Source organism: Rutilus rutilus (assembly GCF_951802725.1).
Source record: "Rutilus rutilus genome assembly, chromosome: 10".
Lineage (NCBI taxonomy): Eukaryota > Metazoa > Chordata > Actinopteri > Cypriniformes > Leuciscidae > Rutilus > Rutilus rutilus.
This window is the reverse complement of record NC_140215.1, coordinates 13,488,320-13,507,458: the sequence shown is the minus strand read 5'-3', so window position 1 is coordinate 13,507,458 and position 19,139 is coordinate 13,488,320. Positions and strand designations below refer to the sequence as shown.

The following is a 19,139-nucleotide window of genomic DNA, read 5'->3' as shown; positions in this document are numbered from 1 at the left end:
CTCTTGGAATGAATGACAAAGGGGCGGGCTTTCAATGACGTATCCCAGGGAGCATCCAAAGAGTCTATATACCCCAAGGGGCAGAACCCTATTGGCCATATATGTAATGAGGGTGACGTGGCAACGAGTCACTCACTTCACCACATTTAGCAATCGAAAAAAACTGTAACATTTTGATACTTTTTGTTTGCACATTCGATACAGCAGAGTTTCAAGCAGTGTTTTTTAATAAAATTGTTTCAACTCACTTCAATTTTGAGGCGTGGTATTGATTTAGTATCGATACCGAGGTATTAGGTTCTGGTATCGTACCGAAACCAAAATTGTGGGATCGAGCCATCCCTAATTCACAGTACTACGGAGGCCGAGAGAGCTCAACGTGCTGCAACTGAAGAAAACACATGCAAACAGAAAAACACCCGCAAATTAAGAAAACATCTTCATCAGTTTCACAACACATGTGTGCTCCAAATACTCACAACAGAACCAAATACAGAAACGTGCTGCAAAAGTTCTCAACACAACGGAAATGTTTCCAGAGGACCCCAATAAGTGACGAACCCAGCTGGGACATGCTTATTGCTTGTGAGTATCCCTATGCCCTTCTACTCCCTAAGAAGGGCAGAGCCCTTGAAGTGGGGACTTTGGAGTGAACAGGGCACTTGTGTGCCATTATGTAGCCGTTTGGAATGCACTTGATGAAGGGAGCAACGAAAGACAACATAATCTCCACATTATTTTCACCTGGGTTGTTCCCATGACAACGCAGCATTGCTGTTACAGTTTTTCTCGATTGTTTACACACATTTTCTGGTACTTGAGACACAATGACCACAACATGTAACTCATTCACCAACCCCCTGAGCCAATTCTGCTAAACTACAAGCACAATTCCTGCTTTACACTCAAACTGCAGTTCTAAAACACACTTTTTTCAAAACACTACACACAATTCTCTGCTTTAGGCACAATTTTCATGCGGAAAATTTCTTGTTTTCACAAGGAACACACTGCCATTCAAATATGCACACTGACTCTTCACATGGGCAAACACCTGTCACACAGTTTTACAATTAGCAATCAGAGCTTTAGCATAAAAGGGCAACAGGTGAGCTCTTCAATGGAGCAATGGATGCCAACATTGGAAACAGAGGCAGAGCCAGAGGAGTGAGAGGAGGAGGAGGAGGAGGAGGAGGAGGAGGAGGAGGAGGAGGAGGAGGAGGAGGAGGAGGAGGAGGAGGAGGAGGACGAGGACGAGGAGGAGGAGGACGAGGACGAGGACGAGGAGGACGAGGACGAGGACGAGGACGGCCAAGGACCGTAATCTCTGATGAGATCCGAGCCACTTTGGTTGATCATGTGGTCAACCATGGTCTAACAATGAGGGAGGCTGGGCAAAGAGTACAGCCAAATTTGAGCAGGTACACTGTGGCATCCATCATCCGGACTTTCCGAAATGAGAATAGGTAAGAAATATACTCTCACTAGAAAATTGCAGTACTACATATCAATACAGTACTCAATGAGTACAGTAGTACAGTATTGCCTGTGGACTGTTCTGTAGGACTGTAAAAATACTGTAAAGTATGCTTCATGTATATAGGAAATGTATACCTACTTTGTATTTACAGTATTTTACTATTTGTTTGGCAGAACTGAAAGATTACCAACACAAGGCGGTCGGGAACGTGTTCTGTCTCCTGAACAGGAAACTCAAATCATTAACATGGTCCTAGAAAACAACGCCATAACATTACGGCAAATACAAAGAAAGATAATAGAAAACAATGACATATTTCAAAATATTGATAGGGTAAGCTTATCAACACTGGACCGTGTCTTGCGCAGAAATCATCTCAGGATGAAGCAGGTCTACAGGGTGCCATTTGAACGCAATTCAGAAAGAGTCAAAGAATTGCGACATAACTATGTGCAAGTGAGTCCCACAATTGATGCATACTCCCAACACTGTATACAGTAAATTATACATATTTCAATATTGTAATCATAATGATTGTGCTTCACAATAGTGACCACTCCATGTCTATTTCTGATATTGTCATGTGTGTTTCAGAGAGTCCTTGAGCTAGAGGTGGCTGCAGTGGAGCACCAGTTCATCTTCATTGATGAGGTTGGGTTCAACCTCACAAAAAGACGAAAGAGGGGAAGGAATATAATCGGCCAGCGTGCCATTGTTGAAGTCCCTGGCCAGCGCGGAGGGAACATCACAATGTGTGCAGCGATTACCCATCACGGCGTCATCCATCACCATGCTACCCTTGGCCCCTACAACACCGCCCATCTGATCACATTCCTGGACACCCTACACAACACACTCATTCCACCAGATCAGGTAGATGGCCCAGAGCAGCTCAGGTACGTTGTCATTTGGGACAACGTAAGTTTCCACAGGGCTGCTCTGGTTCGTAACTGGTTCACTGCCCACCCACGCTTTTTAGTTGTTTATCTCCCTCCATATTCTCCATTCCTCAATCCTATTGAGGAATTTTTTTCTGCCTGGAGATGGAAAGTTTATGACCGAAATCCACAAACGCGTATACCTCTTCTCCAAGCTATGGAGGACGCATGTGGAGATATAGCAGCTGATGCTTTTCATGGCTGGAATCGCCATGCTAGGCGATATTTCCCCCGCTGCTTGGCCAGGGAAAACATTGCTTGTGATGTGGATGAGGTGCTGTGGCCAGACCGCAACAGAAGAGAGGATGCAGCATAGTGTTTTTTTTTTTTTTTTTATTACTGTAACTGTATACAGTAAATTCTTCTGTTGTTTTGTATGTAGACCACTGTATGTCCTAATTTGTGTTGGTTGGGATGTACACTGTGTACATTGTTTTTGTGGGAAAAATAAAATATATTCGTTCCCGTGTATTTGTGTGTTCTGAGTATAAAAACAATATTCTCAGATATTTAACAACACACTTACTGTAAGTATGTACTATCTGTAGTAAGTGTAACACTGAACAAAAAAAGGCCTAAATCATTATGATGAATGGAGAAGAAGTGTTTTCCATTCATCATAGTGTTTTACATTGAGCACATCAGTGTTCAAATGGTTCTTATAAATGTCTATTCATATGATGGTTTGTGTGTGTCATTTGAAAACAAAATACCATTTTGAGAAGAAATAACATTGTTTTGAATGTAAAGTTTCATTTTGCAGGAGCATTGAGGGGTTTTGCCCATTGTGTGTGTGTTTTTGGATTTGTGTGTAGAGTTTTGAGAATATGAGGCATGCTTTCAGAAAATGTGTGTAAACAATCGAGAAAAACTGTAACATAACTGTTGCAAATAAATACATTTTATGTATATTTATGTATTTAATATATTTAAAGTGTCTCAACTTTAAATCTTGCCGTCTCATCTTTGGACCCTGCGTTACCTAACATTTCTTATGAAACTTATTTAAACTTCACATGACAAAATTTGTACAGTGTAACTGATGTATAGGGTGATATCAGGTAAAATGGGCCATTTAAGGTTTGGGGGTCCCAGCCTCTCTGGAATTTAGAGCCAATGACTGCAAAGGATTTTAAAACTGTTGTCATAACTGTGCTTGACAAGTAACAGGTGATTTGATTGGTTTATGGTTGCTATGGTGGGCAGGGCAATAATTCAAATCAAGACTGCACCAGAAAGCTGCATGGTAAGTAGCCTGGCATACCAAATCTAACTAAACTATTATAAGGATGATAAATCTATAAAAAAACAAACATGCACATAAAAAAACTATGCATAATATCTGTCTTGAGTGCATCAATCAGAAATAATGTTGTTAGTTTGGTATATGAACATATTTTTTGAAAAAGTGATGTTTTTCTTGGCGGCCCAATTTACCTTAACCCACGTGAGGTAAAATGGGCCACATGGTTTCAACTAAAATGGGCCATCATCTGTGTCACTCACAAACACACATACACGTGTTTGAGTGTGTGAGTGTGTGTGTGTGTGTGTGTGTGTGTGTGTGTGTGTGTGTGTGTGTGTGTGTGTGTGTGTGTGTGTGTGTGTGTGTGTGTGTGTGTGTGTGTGTGTGTGTGTGTGTGTGTGTGTGTGTGTGTGTGTGTGTGTGTGTGTGTGATTGTGTGTCTGTGTGTGTGTGTGTGAGGCACACCCCATGCTCGTGATAAGAGGTGCACACTCACTGTAATTCCTTTCTTCACTCCCTCCCTGAATTCATCTAAGGCCCCCTTCATCCTCTCCTCTTTGTCTTGACGTCACAACGAAATAGCTTATGACTCGTTTGAAAAACGCTTCATTTCATTGACTCATAGTCGACTCTTACTTTTGAAAGACAATAACTTTATATACGGTGCACTTTCAGATTTAAAACTTTCATTCACTTAGAGCTATGTTACACACTACATGAAAGGTCATTTTCAAAAATCCATAACAGGGGCCCTTTAATCCCATAGAGAACCTGTGGTCAATCCTCAAAAGGTGAGTGGCCAAGCAGAAGCCCACAAAAAAATAAGGTAAGAATGGATCGCCATCAGTCAGGATTTGGCCCAGAAGCTGATATCCAGCATGCTATGTCAGAGGTCATGAAGAAAAAGGGTCAACACTGTAAATATTGACTCTGCATATTGAATGTTTTTGCAAGTAAAAGCCTTTAAAACTTATTAAATGCTTATCATTGTTTTCCATTATACCATAGAAATGTGGAAAAAATCATCAACTGAAGCAAAAAACGTTGTGAAACACAAATATATGTCACTGCCAATACTTTTGGCCATGGCTGTATGATTTTGCTTCAACTCCACAATGCACATGATTTGCTTTATCAATGCTTTTATTGATTTGAGAATTTTCAGAGTAGGTATTGAGAGGAGATTTAAGTGAAGTTAATTTAATGTCAATTCCGTCTGCCACAACAGCAGTTTCTACAGGAGCAGGCACAGATATCTGAAAATATCATTTTGACTAGTCAAAAATAAATTAGGGATGTCTCTAATATTGTGTATGTATGATATGTCAGTTGCAGATATCTTGATTAGGGACCGTTCGGTATTTATGGAAGGGGCCACCGGAGGAAAATAGGGGAGGGTCATGTCTTTTTATTCTTTGTTGAGGGGAGGGTCATCCAACTTTTTTTAGTCTAGGGGGAGGGTCACCCAACTTTTATATTCATTAAAACAGCAACATTTCAAAGTGGCTTGTTTGGTGCTATTTTGTTCCATTTATCTCCATGTTGATCTCGCGTTGTCAGCCCCCCTTCGATATCAGATGGGTCTGACCCAACAAAAATCCAGTTTGGCGCTGTTTGACAGTGCGCACTTCAGTTCGCGCTTAGAAAAAGTGCATCATGTCAGAACAGAATGCCAAAGAAATGTTTACCCGGCAAAGCTTTAAAGCACGAGCATGAACTTTTGTTAAGTGCACAGTGTCATCGCTGTAGGGCGATACTGCATATTTTAGTTTCCATTCTTATTTTGTTTCCACGATGTGTAAGATGTAGGGCTACCACCAGCCGCGGCGCTACCATTGGACCCGGGTGGGCATTTAGGTCCGGGCCCACCCATTTTCTATAGCCTATGGTTTTGTACGTTTCTTCATTCGGATCTATTTGCGATGATCGATCCAAATTCTAAACAAACAGTTTACATGCTTCGTCCTTGTTACATTATTCATTAAGATAATAATTAATAAATGCACGCATAATTATCAGTGAACTTGATAAATGTTGGAGATATGTTTTACATGCATGCACAAACAAATGCATTTCAACTTGTGTGTGCAAAATTCAGAATAAAATGAATGTGCAGCAATTTGTACAAATACAGAGTCTGTAGGCCTACTGTGTTGTTACCATTAAATAAGCTCATTTAGTTCCATTTTTGTTAAAATATAATAATGTTATTTTTTCATCTATGTTGATTATGAAAAGTGAACCGCACACACGAGTAGCCTATACGCAATATCGAGAGACATGGAGCGGGTCAGACATGATTTTGACCACTTAATTAAGTTTTGTTTTGCAGAAAACGATTTTTTAAGTGAATTTCGTTTTGTATAAATTGTAGCCTATCTTAATTTTAATATTTTTTTTTTTATCAACCAATTGCCAAATACCAAATATAGCAGACAACACAATCATAGAGGCGCCCGCGTGGTCACTTGCACTGCTCGTAAACAGGAGCGCATCTCATCCTAACTTAACGAAACTCAGCATATGCCTCACATAGCCTACATGAAATATATCTTAAGAAAGCTTGAAATGTCTTTTTAACCATTTAAAACGAAAAGAAATAGGCTACTCTCTGGTTATGTAGTAATGATGTGCATTTCTCTCTATAGGCGTGTTCACTACTACGGAGATGGCGATCGTCAACTTCATCTTTACAGCTGTTGTTGCTGTTAATAAACTAAAAATAATAGGCTTATAATTTTATTAAACAATAAATTAAATGAAATTTTTATTGTATTAAAAAAGCAATAAAAAAATCCTGTTTAATATTGTGTGTGTGTGTGTGTGCGTGTGTGTGTGTGTGTGTGTGTGTGTGTGTGTGTGTGTGTGTGTGTGTGTGTGTGTGTGTGTGTGTGTGTGTGTGTGTGTGTGTGTGTGTGTGTGTGTGTGTGTGTCGAAAAATTTGTCCGCAGCTTCTCAAAAAAAAAAAAAAAAAAAAAAAAAAAACCGGTCAAAAACCCCACTGTCAGTGTTTTGTAAGGAACAGGCAAATATGTTCAATATAGCAGGAGACATTTTAATTGTTTACTAATAAAACAGTTATTTTTATGTCAGTGTCGGCTAGACAGATGAAGTTGACGACTCGCGATCTACGCAGCGCTACCACATCTTTAAATCACTATTAGTAGGCTATTATTTAAGTTAACATAAAATACATAGACCTACACCACAAAAACTAGTTGAGGATAAATTCGTTAAAATTGGGCGATTCCAGTGAATGGACGTGACATTTGCAGTCAAAACTTAAAATAAAAATTCTCAGAAAATGCATTTATTTGAAACGTCTGAAAGGAGTCAAGACATTAGAAGAATATCAGTCTACACATGCGTTTTATATTTAATATGAGGGAAATACACATGTGACGTGACACAAAAAAATCTTTAACTTTTAGGTGGCAAAATATTTTTTAGTAGGCTAATTCTATAAATTACACTGCAAACCAAGATATATATACCCACCGGATGAATAAAGATCGGCCTCCACAGAAAATTACATTTTATATTATTTTTATTTTATTTTTCGTGTTTGCATTTATGTAAAAAAAATAAAAATAAATGTTACGGACGTGACAGTTCTCCATTACACACTGCTCTGAAGCGACTTTAAAAATGGCACAGAGACCTCAAACAGAAAGTACAAAGCCTTTCTTTAAAGTGAATTTCGTTTTTTTTATTAATTTTATCTTAATTTTAATCAATGTTTCATCTGGATTTAATAAATAAGAAGTAGTCTAAATATAGTAGAAATATATAGGCGCGGGCGAGTGAACTGGACTCTTGTCTCATAAATGAACCGAAACTCAGCGTAAGGTAGGCTACTTGCCTCATAGACCTGAGAAATATATAGAAAGCTTGAAATGTCTGCTTTTAAACATGCAGAACAATTCAAAACGAAGGAAAACAGACTGCTTTCTGCTTATGAAATCTCTCTGGCGCGTTCTGAGAAGATCGCGACGCATCGTCAACTTCATCTTTGCAGTCGACACAGAAAACACTTGTTTATTAAAAACAATTAAAATTTCTAGCAATATATGACATATTAATAATCATTACTTTTGCCGGTTCTTTGTGACAGCTTTTAGATGCTTTATTCGCAACGCCACCCACATGTTGAACGAGTCACACCGCATCAGCACCGAAAACATGATTTTTTTTCAAATCTAAAATAAAAAATCGTGATACGAACCGAATCGTAGGTTTGGTCTATCGTTACAGCCAGATGAGAAAGCAAGAGTTTATGGTTTAAAAAACAAACAAACAATGGCTATCTGAACATCTTTGCCAAGCGCAAACCAGTACAGAACAATAAATTATCGGGGAGGGTCATGCCTTTTTTCACAATCATTTTGGAGGGTCATAGAAAAAATTATTGCTGGCGAAGGGAGGGTCATGTCTTTTTTGACAACAGATCTCAAAACTCCTCCGGTGGCCCCTTAAATAAATAACGAACAGTCCCTTAGGAAGACCAGTCAAAAACTATAGAGAAATCTCGAATAAAAATTTTTACTAGTCCATTTACAATTGCAGATATCTCTAATCATCATTCTGACTAGTCAAATTATAATATATTTATGGATACTAAAATATATTTATGGATGGTCAAACAACCATTTAATGTGCCAATTTCACCTGCTATGTGATGTGTTCACTTAAATGCCCACTAGGGGAAGTTGTTGTATTATGTGGAGAATGGCTGCGTGACCACTTTTTTTGTTGTTGATCAAAGCCACTTAGAAGGCATCAAGGCAAGCCGGCTGCAACCTTTTTATGGATGTCAATTGAAGAGATGCTTCACTACGTTGAATAAACTGCTTTTGACCCTGTCCGAAATGGCACACTTCATATGCACTTTCTTTCATTCTTGTGGACTTACAATGCTGCCGTGTGCCCGTGTCCGTTTATAGAGAATATATATGTATATTATTATATTGCTTTATTTCTCTAATGCCCTTTAACCTTGCTGATTATACGTATTCCAGTATTCTAGTACTGTTTATAGATCTTTGATTTGTACAATTAGGTTTATTTATATTTTGTATATTGTTTTATGTTTACAGAACCACATGACATTTGCACAATAATTAATCTACAAGTACCCCCTGGTGTGAGACGTTATGTTCTAACCGGACATCCTGTAGCCATTCAATACTCTGAACCAGAAAAGATAAAAGAGTGAACAGCAGGTTTTACAACAACTTTACACCTTTTAATTTGTGTAATGTACTCATTTTTGTTGCCAGCTATTTTGACAATAATGGCTGTATGTTGAGTTATTTTCAGAGGACAGTAAATGTATACTGCTATACAAGCAGCACATTGACTACTCTAAAATATATCCAAGTTTCATTTCTATAGTATTGTCCCTTGAGAAGATATACTCAAATGTTTTCTGAAATGTGAGGGGTGTAATCACTTTTGTGAGATACTATAAGTAATGGGATATTTTATAAGACAGAAAACAAAAAGAGCCCTGGATGAAGTCCAAATTTGCCTACTGTCACGGTTTTGTTTTTGGGTTTGTTCTTGTCATGTTTCTATGTCATGTTTCCATGTCTGTCATGTGATTCCCTGTTTGTCATGTGATCCTGCCATGTGTCTTGTTATTGGTTTATTGTCTGATCATTGTTCACAAGTGTCCCTTGTCTAGTCATTAGTCTTGTGTGTATTTAAGCCCTCATGTTTGCCATGTGTCTTTGTCAAGTATTGTTGGCTGTAATCACTGTTTATAAGTTCTGTTCAAGTTCATGTCTTGTGTTTGAGTTTTTATGCATGTTTTTGTTTTGTTTAAAATAAATCTGCACTTGAGTTCTCTTTACAACTTGCCTCCAGTGGATCACTTTATTACAGAATACTTGACCTCAAACCATGAACCCAGCAGTTGACCTCCTTTGTCTTCGTCAGGACAACCAGACCATAGAGGATTATGTCAAGGACTTTTGCGAACTCTGTCACCAGGTAAAATTTAATGATGTGGCTCTCAAGGACATTTTTCGTTTTGGACTGAACGATCCGGTGCGGTCCCAATTGCCAGGGGGAAAAACTAATTTTTCCCTGGCCCAGTATATTGACTATGCCCTTTTATTAAGTGGCTCAACTTTTACTGTGGGTTTGGCGGACGAGGAGCCCCGCAACCCTACAGTACTTGCCAAGCCTGAGCCACTTCACGTCATGCCTGCCATGTCTGAGTCTGTTCACGCCACATCTGCTGCCGAGCCAGTGTCTCCGGACAAGATGGTTGCCGCCGAGCCAGTGTCTCCGGACAAGATGGTTGCCGCCGAGCCAGTGTCTCCGGACAAGATGGTTGCCGCCGAGCCAGTGTCTCCGGACAAGATGGCCGCCATCACGCCGCCTGAGCCCTTAGCAGAGATGGTTGCCGCCACGCCTGAACTTGATCCCCGGCAAAGATGGCTGTCACTAATCCTGAGTCCTCAGTGATGGCTACACTAACCATGTGGTCAGTGCACACATTTGAAGTTCATGTCACGTCTGCCGAGCCAGAGCCTGTTCACGTCACGTCTGCTGAGACTTTTCACGTCATTTCTGTTCCTGAGCCGTTGTCTGGCCCTCCATCCCTCCCCCAAGACCGCCTCTGCTCCACCACCCTCCTGGAATTTAGTTTTTTGGGGGGTTTTGTTGGGTGTCGGGAGCCGCCCTTAGAGGGGGGGATCTGTCACGGTTTTGTTTTTGTTTGTTCTTGTCATGTTTCTATGTCATGTTTCCATGTCTGTCATGTGATTCCCTTTTTGTCATGTGATCCTGCCATGTGTCTTGTAATTGGTTTATTGTCTGATCATTGTTCACAGGTGTCCCTTGTCTAGTAATTAGTCTTGTGTGTATTTAAGCCGTCATGTTTGCCATGTGTCTTTGTCAAGTATTGTTGGCTGTAACCACTGTTTGTAAGTTCATGTCTTGTTTTTGAGTTTTCATGCCACGCCATGTTTGTTTCATGTTTTGTTTAAAATAAAGCTGCACTTGGGTTCTCTTTACAACTTGCCTCCAGTGGATCATTTTATTACAGCTACAATCCATTGTCGGAAACAGACGTCTTTAGTGTTTGTCAATGATGAAGCAGCTGTGTGCAGCTTGCTTTAACCCCTATCCTGATGATGACTTCATTTAATGCCATTCTACTAATCATATCCTCAAACCTTGCTATGCAATATACTTATATTTTTATATACATTAATTTGATTGTCCACAATGCACATGATTTGCTTTATCATTGCTTTTATTAAACTGAGGATTGTTACAGAGAAAATATTGAGAAGAGATTAAAGTTTAGAAGAGATTTGATTTCAGAATAACATTTTTGTAAATATAAGATCAGAAAAAGTAAATGTAGTACAATCAAAGTACATGTGGAGCAGGATGACTGCATATGATCTCACACGTCTGCAACACAAATATAGTTCTTTGAGAGTGAACAGGATGCATCGTTCCAGCAATGGCTAGCTGTAGGGTGGAATAATGAAATAAGTTATTCTGATCATTATAGTGGAGTTAGAATCAAAATAAAGTAGAATCCAAATGAGTCATTTCATGTTACCATATGATATGAAATTATAGTATTGTAAATTATATTAAAATGTAAAAAAAAAAAATGTGCATTCTCACAGGGCCAGTTGATCTCCAAACAGTTCTCTGAACCACCGCCATTAGGTTCTCCAGAGCCCCAGTTGGTAAAGTCATTCACAGTTCCATCACTCCACAACCACTGTCCCTCCTAATGAGTGAAGAGAATGAATACAAAAAGTGCACTACTGTAGTCAGACTTAAGAAGCTAATTAACTTTGGCTTTGAAGTCAAACCGTCTTCATTAGAAACATTGCATTTACTGTTTCAAGCAGGAATTTAGATTAGACAAACAAATGGGTCTCTTTAGGGCACACTTTAACTTACTTGTACACCATCATGACCACCAACCCACAATAATGTGGAAGGAGAAGGCAACAGACTCAGCAGGAAATCATTTTCCGGTTTACTATGCACAGATGCAAGATTCGCACCAAGAGTTTGACAGTTTTTCTGAAGAGAAAGATTTTTTTTGTCAATATAAAATCTAATCTTTTTAGCAGAAAGCATAAGTGACTAAACTACATTTTAGTCATTTGCAAACAAAGTCTGCTCTGGTTGATTATTTGATCAGTATCAGTTTTCTGTATTGCAGAATGTTAATGAAAAATTCATTGTTCTTGTGTCCATTCATTTAAACTTGTTGATTTCATTTGAGTGTGTGTAAAAGCATCTGACCATATATATTTCTGTGAGGGTTTTCTAACAGCTGAAGAAGGGACAGGAAGACAGGGTGATAAAACTTACACCTGAGCACGAGAAAGGATCCAGCCAGGAGAATACAGGGGTCGTTTAACAATAAACAAGGGGTCCCATGCCATCCCCTTAGGGGATAAAGAACAGCAGGAGGTCATCTAGATTGTAAATAAAGGCCTTTTGGCTTCTCAGGGACAAAGAACAGCATGACCTGCCCAGGGGGGGTAGAACCAGTCCATACTAGCTTGAGATATAAGATGTCTTTAAGGAAATTTACAGAAACTGGAAAGGAGGAGTCAAGAATGTCAGAAACCTGCATAAAATGTCTCTGTTTTATTATGTCAGTAGGCTTTCTGTTTCACATCTGGGTGGCTGCGGTTGCGAAAAGATTCCTCAAAGAATAAAAAGCCTTTTCTTCTTTATTACAATTTTGCCTTTTGAGTGTTCCTTAACCCTGTGATGCTGTTTTTCCCAGTGAGATAAAAATTGCTATTACACAGAAAATAAAGTTTTACTTTAAAAAACAAAATAAAATCACCATTCCCACTTTATATGAAGTGTCTTTAACTAATATGTAGGCCTACTAACATTTAAATTAATCATTTGATTCAGTGCACTTATTGTGTACATACATGTTTTTGCATTGTACTTATTAAAAAATGCATCCAATTAATACAGCTGTAATTAATTTCTGTAATTAGACCATACCATCAAACCTGTCCCTAACCTAACCTTTCCTTAAAGGGATAGTTCGCCCAAAAATGATATTTAGCCCATGATTTACTCACCCTCAAGCCGTTCGAGATGCATATGTCAATCTTTTTTCAGACGAACACATTTTCAGTTATTTTAGAAAATGTCTTAGATCTTTCAGTGGTTAGAATGTGAAGCAATGGGGTCCAGCTCGTTGAAGTCCGCAAATGAGCATGCATCCTTCACAAAAGTAATCCATCCGGCTCCAGGGGGATAAACGAAGGCCTTCCGAGGGTAATCCGTGCGGTTTTGTCGTAAAAATATACATATTTAAAACTTTATAAATGAAAATAACTGGCTTCCGGTCGCGGTCGACGCGCGTTCACGGAGATGGATGCTGGCATATGACGTAGGACGTAGCAAAGGAAGCGTCGTGACGTAGAATGAACGTAGAGTTTTGTTTTGCTCTGCTCTCTGGCTGCGCTGTCACGTTCGTTCTACGTCACGACGCTTCCATCTCCATGAACGTGCGTCGACCGCCACCGGAAGCCAGTTATTTTAGTTTATAAAGTTTTAAATATGTATATGTTTACGACAAAACCGCACGGATTACCCTCGGAAGGCCTTCGTTTATCCCCCTGGAGCCGGATGGATTACTTTTGTGAAGGATGCATGCTCATTTGCGGACTTCAACGAGCTGGACCCCATTGCTTCACATTCTAACCACTGAAAGATCTAAGACATTTTCTAAAATAACTGAAAATGTGTTCGTCTGAAAAAAGATTGACATATGCATCTCGAACGGCTTGAGGGTGAGTAAATCATGGCTTAAATATCATTTTTGGGCGAACTATCCCTTTAACCCATATCCCACCTCAATAGCAGCAAAAGTGTTTTACATCAACACATTAAGTGCATTGTACCAAACTATTTATTTATTTATTTAGATGTAAAGACACCTAATAAAAAGTGTTGTCCACATCACCTTGTTGTAACTAATACATTACCTCTGCTGTGATGCAGGTAACCGACTGAGAGAAGTACTTGTAGCACCGGAGTCCAAAATTTGTCCATCCATAGGGGCATTTTTCAACTAAATTAACTGTGCATCCAGTACATAAATGTTATAGGGCTTTTGTAATACTCACAGCAAAGAATGTTTTTATTTTTTTATTATTTTATGTTTGTGTGATTATGTGCCGAAATTAAGTGTACTTTGACACTGTAAATCCCTCATTAATTATGCAGATATTAGTAAATGGAATATTGTACATTTCCAAAATGCTATATTACCTATAAGGGTTTTACAATTAAATGTTTAAGGTTGTAAAGGTTACCTTCTGCATTTCCCATGGAGAAGATAATGAAAAGAAGAATTAGACTTCTCAGCATTGCCATCATGAACCTGAAATGAACCTAAAATTAATAAGCAGGAAAGGTTAAATGTCTGTCATATGCTGAACACAGTGGATTCTCAATGCATTTTAAAGACAAAGCAAAAAGATACTTTAAAAATGTTATTCAGTAGGTTTCTGTTCCAAAAACTCACCTTGATTTTAAGATAGTTGAATCTCAGAGGAAGTTTTTGTGAAGTTCCAAAAAGAGCCCTGCTTTTATACTTTACTGTCACTCAATGTGTACTTAAAGTCACGAGAATGAACAGGATGTGATTGTTTGGTATGTATACTTTTGTTCACATGAAATAAATTCCAAATATTGGAGAATGAGATACGATAAGCCTGTAGAAATTTAAATGTTAATAAACTAAATATTTATTTTAAAGTATTTTGAATATTTATAGTTGTTAAATAAGGGTTCATAATGGATATTTCCCACATTAAATATTTAAAATGGTATAAATTACAAATTATAGTCACTTTCTTTTGTATAAGCTTTAAACCAAGCTCCTTGGTTTGCCAGCATATTTAAGTGTATTGTGGTTGTGTTTGTGGTTATTCTCCTGGTCATTGTTTTGATTCTTGGATTAAGTATTTATTTTGAGTATTTCCTTCGTCATGCACTTCATTACAGCCATGACCGTGACACCTACATTATGAAAATATTGAACATCAAACTCTCTATCAAACACAATGGAATACAGCAACAGAAGTTGATCAGGATGAGATGTACTGAGCACAACAGCAGCACACTTGTGTGCGGCCATGGTTAGGGCTACAGTAGGCTTCTTTGTCACTGGAACTATATTTAACCTGGCCAATATACCGTCTGATGACCTAACGAGTCCACCTGTGTTAGATGCATCTCAATCAGTTCCCTTGTTCAATAGTCAGGGCACTGATCAGGGAGTCTGTCTCAATTGCAAAACTCCTTCCAGTGCACTGAAACTTTCGCTCCTTGAAAAGTCCTACAATGCGCTGTGAAAACCAAGAGCATCGATGCTTACTATGGCTGCATCCACAATCGCAAACTCTCTTGAGTAAGTACTTATTTTAAATAAGTAATTACTCTGTGACCGCTACAAAAAGTATGTTCAATATAGTATGAATATGTGTAGTATGGATGGCATACTAAATCTGCCATGTTGTCATTATGTTGTTGTGTTGCTTCACTGGCATTCACAAATCCTCTCCAGTATGCACTCTTCAGAATCTTGCCAGAAATAGTAGATCATGCAGTATTTTTTGCCTACTCTTTTATGAGTAGCCTACTGTACGGTGGCCGAGAGAGCTCAACTGAAGGAAACACATGCAAATAGAAAAACACCAGCAAATTAAGAATTAAGAAATTAAGATTCATCAGTTTTACAACACCTGTGTGCTCCAAATACTCACAACACAACCAAATACAGAAACGCGCTGCAAATAGAGACAGACCATAACGGAAATGTTTCCAGGGGACCCCAATAAGTGACGTACCCGGCTGGGACATGCTTACAGCTCAATGTCTACTTTATTTATTTATTTATTTATTTTATTTTATTTTTTGCAAAACATACAGAGATGACATGTTTATGACATACAACTTTGTATACAATATCTAAAGTGTATTAACAATATCTTCAATGACATCAGAATACAACTGAGAAAAAAACAATGAGCTGAAAACTAAATAAATAAATGGAAAAAGGAAGAAAAACATGAGGGAAAGGTGTCTAGGGGGATCTAGGGTGATATCAGCTAAATTCGGCCACTTTTTGGTAAATCGTTTGTGACAATAATACAATACCATATATGCCTTTTCCATATGATTAATAATGACTGTTTTTGATCATTTTGTGTTGAAATTATGTAATAAAATATAATAATTTAGGCCCTACAGTTCTTGAAACATCAGCTGTGCCAACTGTTTTTGCATGAGCTGTTTCAGGTACAATGGGCCAGTCAAACTGCAAAGGGAAATAGTCATTTATCATCAATTTAAATTTTAAAACACAATTGCTTATACAGCCACATAACATTTAAACTGCATTAAACAAACATATTCATATGTGCCATTAAAAAAAAACATTTTGGGTGCAAACCCACATATTCAAATGTGCAATTAAAAAAGTCCATTTTGGAACAGCATTGATCAGTGAACTGATGTCAGTGGTGTGTGTGTGTGTGTGTGTGTGTGTGTGTGTGTGTGTGTGTGTGTGTGTGTGTGTGTGTGTGTGTGTGTGTGTGTGTGTGTGTGTGTGTGTGTGTGTGTGTGTGTGTGTGTGTGTGTGTGTGTGTGTGTGCACGTGTGTGTGTGTGTGTGTGTGTGTGTGTGTGTGTGTGTGTGTGTGTGTGTGTGTGTGTAATGTGTGCCCTTGTTTATATTACATTGTGGGGACCAAATGTCCCCATAAGAATAGTAAAACCTGAGATCACCTACATTGTGGGGACCAGCCAGCGGTCCCCACTTTTCAAAAGGCTTATAAATCACACAGGATGAGTTGTTTTGAGAAAGTAAAAATGCAGAATGTTTCCTGTGATGGGTAGGTTTAGGGGCAGGGTTAGTGTAAGGGGACAGAATATACAGTTTGTACAGTATAAAAACCATTACGTCTATGGAGAGTCCCCACAAAGATAGTGAACCAGACATGTGTGTGTGTGTGTGTGTGTGTGTGTGTGTGTGTGTGTGTGTGTGTGTGTGTGTGTGTGTGTGTGTGTGTGTGTGTGTGTGTGTGTGTGTGTGTGTGTGTGTGTGTGTGTGTGTGTGTGTGTGTGTGTGTGTGTGTGTGTGTGTGTGAACAACACATTTAGAACGAAATAGACTCTTGAAGAGGGCCTTGTCCGCCGGTTGCAGCGCATGGGTTGTGTGGGCAGGGTAGCACATGATGTGCACATTCTTGCTCTTCAGTAGCTTAATAAACTCCAGGTTATAGACGTGGCTACTATGGCCGTCAAGGAGGAGAAGTGGGACCTGGGGTCATCCCTGGGGAGGGACTGAATGAACATTTGACCCCACTCCAGAAAGACGTCAGAGGTAATCCAGCCATTGTCTGAACACCTTACGCTGGTGTTCTCCGGGCATCCCTGTAGCCACTCAGAACGAACACGCTTCCCCTTAAAAATAATCATCCTTCGACTGTATGTGCCTTCTGCATTGAACGCTGCCAGACAAGTCATTGTCTCCCCCTTCTCTCCGGCACACACCTCCACACATTGGCTGGCCAACCTGTCCAAGGACCTTTGTTGAACTGAACTGGTCCTGAAGCCCAGACTCATCACAGTTCCATATATGTGACGGTGTGCCCTCAATACCCAGCTCGACCAAAAGGCTCTCATACTGGTTAAACCACTGGCTAACCACCTCTTTGTTGAGTCCAGCAGCCCGTGCTGCAGACAGGACCTCTGGCTTGCACATCCCAAGCTCTGGGTTGCGCTTTATAAAGTTCTGAAACCAGTAATATCTGGCCCTCCCTGCTGTCTTAGAGAAACCAGATATGTTGTTCTTGGCTGCAAAATCAAAGGCCACTTGCTGGACATCACATTTTGTGAAGGGAAACCCCCTCTGCGCCAAGGTCTTGAGGATGGCAGCAAGCTCCCTTTCCGCCTCATCTGGAAGGTAGGGCTTCCGCCCTGACGCATGGTCACTGCCAGTCACCTTTCCACTGATGCGTCTTTGCAGTGTGGATTGCGGCACACCCCTGCTCGTGATAAGAGGTGCACACTCACTGTAATTCCTTTCTTCACTCCCTCCCTGTGTTCATCTAAGGCCCCCTTCATCCTCTCCTCTTTCCACAGATTGTAGTTGTTTGGCCTTCCTTTCCCTCCATTTTATCTTTGTATCCTTTCCTCTCTGGTCCTTGCTCCTCCTCTCTTTTCTCTCTTTCTGTCTCCTCTCATTTCCTCTGCATTCCTTTCTCCTCACCTGTTCTCTCACTTCCTGTCTCCTCTGCTTGTCTCCTCTCTCATCCTTCCTCCTCCTCCTCTCACTTCCTCTCTCTTTCCTTCTCCCTCTCTCCTCTCCTCTCGCTTCCTTCTCGTTTGCCATACTCACTGTAAATGAAATATCTACTACCATTATTACTGTTGGGGGGGTCATGGTGAGTGTGTGTGTGTGTGTGATACAAAGATAAAACAGGGAGGGAAAGGAAGGCCAAACAACTACAATCTGTGGAAAGAGGAGAGGATGAAGGGGCCCTTAGATGAATACAGGGAGGGAGTGAATATGGAATTACAGTGAGTGTGCACCTCTTATCATGAGCATGGGGTGTGCCGCACACACACACACACACACACACACACACACACACACACACACACACTCACTCAAACACGTGTATGTGTGTTTGTGAGTAACACAGATGATGGCCCATTTTAGCTGAAACCATGTGGCCCATTTTACCAAGAAAACATCACTTTTTCAAGAAATATGTTCATATACCAAACTAACAACATTATTTCTGATTGATACCATCAAGACAGATATTATGCATAGTTTTTTTTTTTTTTATGTGCATGTTTGTTTTTTTATAGATTTATCATCCTTATAATAGTTTAGTTAGATTTGGTATGCCAGGCTACTTACCATGCAGCTTTCTGGTGCAGTCTTGATTTGAATTATTGCCCTGCCCACCATAGCAACCATAAACCAATCAAATCACCTGTTACTTGTCAAGCACAGTTATGACAACAGTTTGAAATCCTTTGCAGTCATTGGCTCTAAATTCCAGAGAGGCTGGGACCCCCAAACCTTAAATGGCCCATTTTACCTGATATCACCCTATACATCAGTTACACTGTACAAATTTTGTCATGTGAAGTTTAAATAAGTTTCATAAGAAATGTTAGGTAACGCAGGGTCCAAAGATGAGACGGCAAGATTTAAAGTTGAGACACTCACACAGATAAATACATAAATATGCATATAATGTATATTTATTTGCAACAGTTATGTTAACAGCAATGCTGCGTTGTCACGGGAACAACCCAGGTGAAAATAATGAGGAGATTATGTTGTCTTTCGTTGCTCCCTTCATCAAGTGTATTCCAAACGGCTACATAATGGCACACAAGTGCCCTGTTCACTCCAAAGTCCCCAC

The 19,139-nt window shown here is 39.5% G+C and overlaps 2 protein-coding genes across 2 annotated transcripts; one reads left to right on the top strand and one right to left on the bottom strand.

Moving 5' to 3' along the window:
- The first annotated feature begins 1,346 nt into the window (after window positions 1-1,346).
- LOC311297898 (uncharacterized protein) lies at window positions 1,347-3,225 on the top strand. Its single transcript, XM_084420372.1, has 3 exons — window positions 1,347-1,466; window positions 1,654-1,936; window positions 2,075-3,225. Exons 1-3 carry the CDS (start codon window positions 1,381-1,383, stop codon window positions 2,732-2,734), a joined length of 1,029 nt encoding a protein of 342 aa, XP_084276498.1. The 5' UTR covers window positions 1,347-1,380; the 3' UTR covers window positions 2,735-3,225.
- Window positions 3,226-10,911: 7,686 nt separating this feature from the next.
- On the bottom strand, window positions 10,912-14,248 carry LOC311297899 (ladderlectin-like). The gene is made up of 6 exons (XM_084420373.1): window positions 14,214-14,248; window positions 14,002-14,080; window positions 13,672-13,766; window positions 11,603-11,728; window positions 11,318-11,426; window positions 10,912-11,155 (listed from the first exon to the last, which is right to left on the bottom strand). The coding sequence occupies exons 2-6, from the start codon at window positions 14,063-14,065 to the stop codon at window positions 11,088-11,090; spliced, it is 462 nt and encodes a 153-aa protein (XP_084276499.1). The 5' UTR covers window positions 14,066-14,080; window positions 14,214-14,248; the 3' UTR covers window positions 10,912-11,087.
- Between the last annotated feature and the right edge of the window lie 4,891 nt (window positions 14,249-19,139).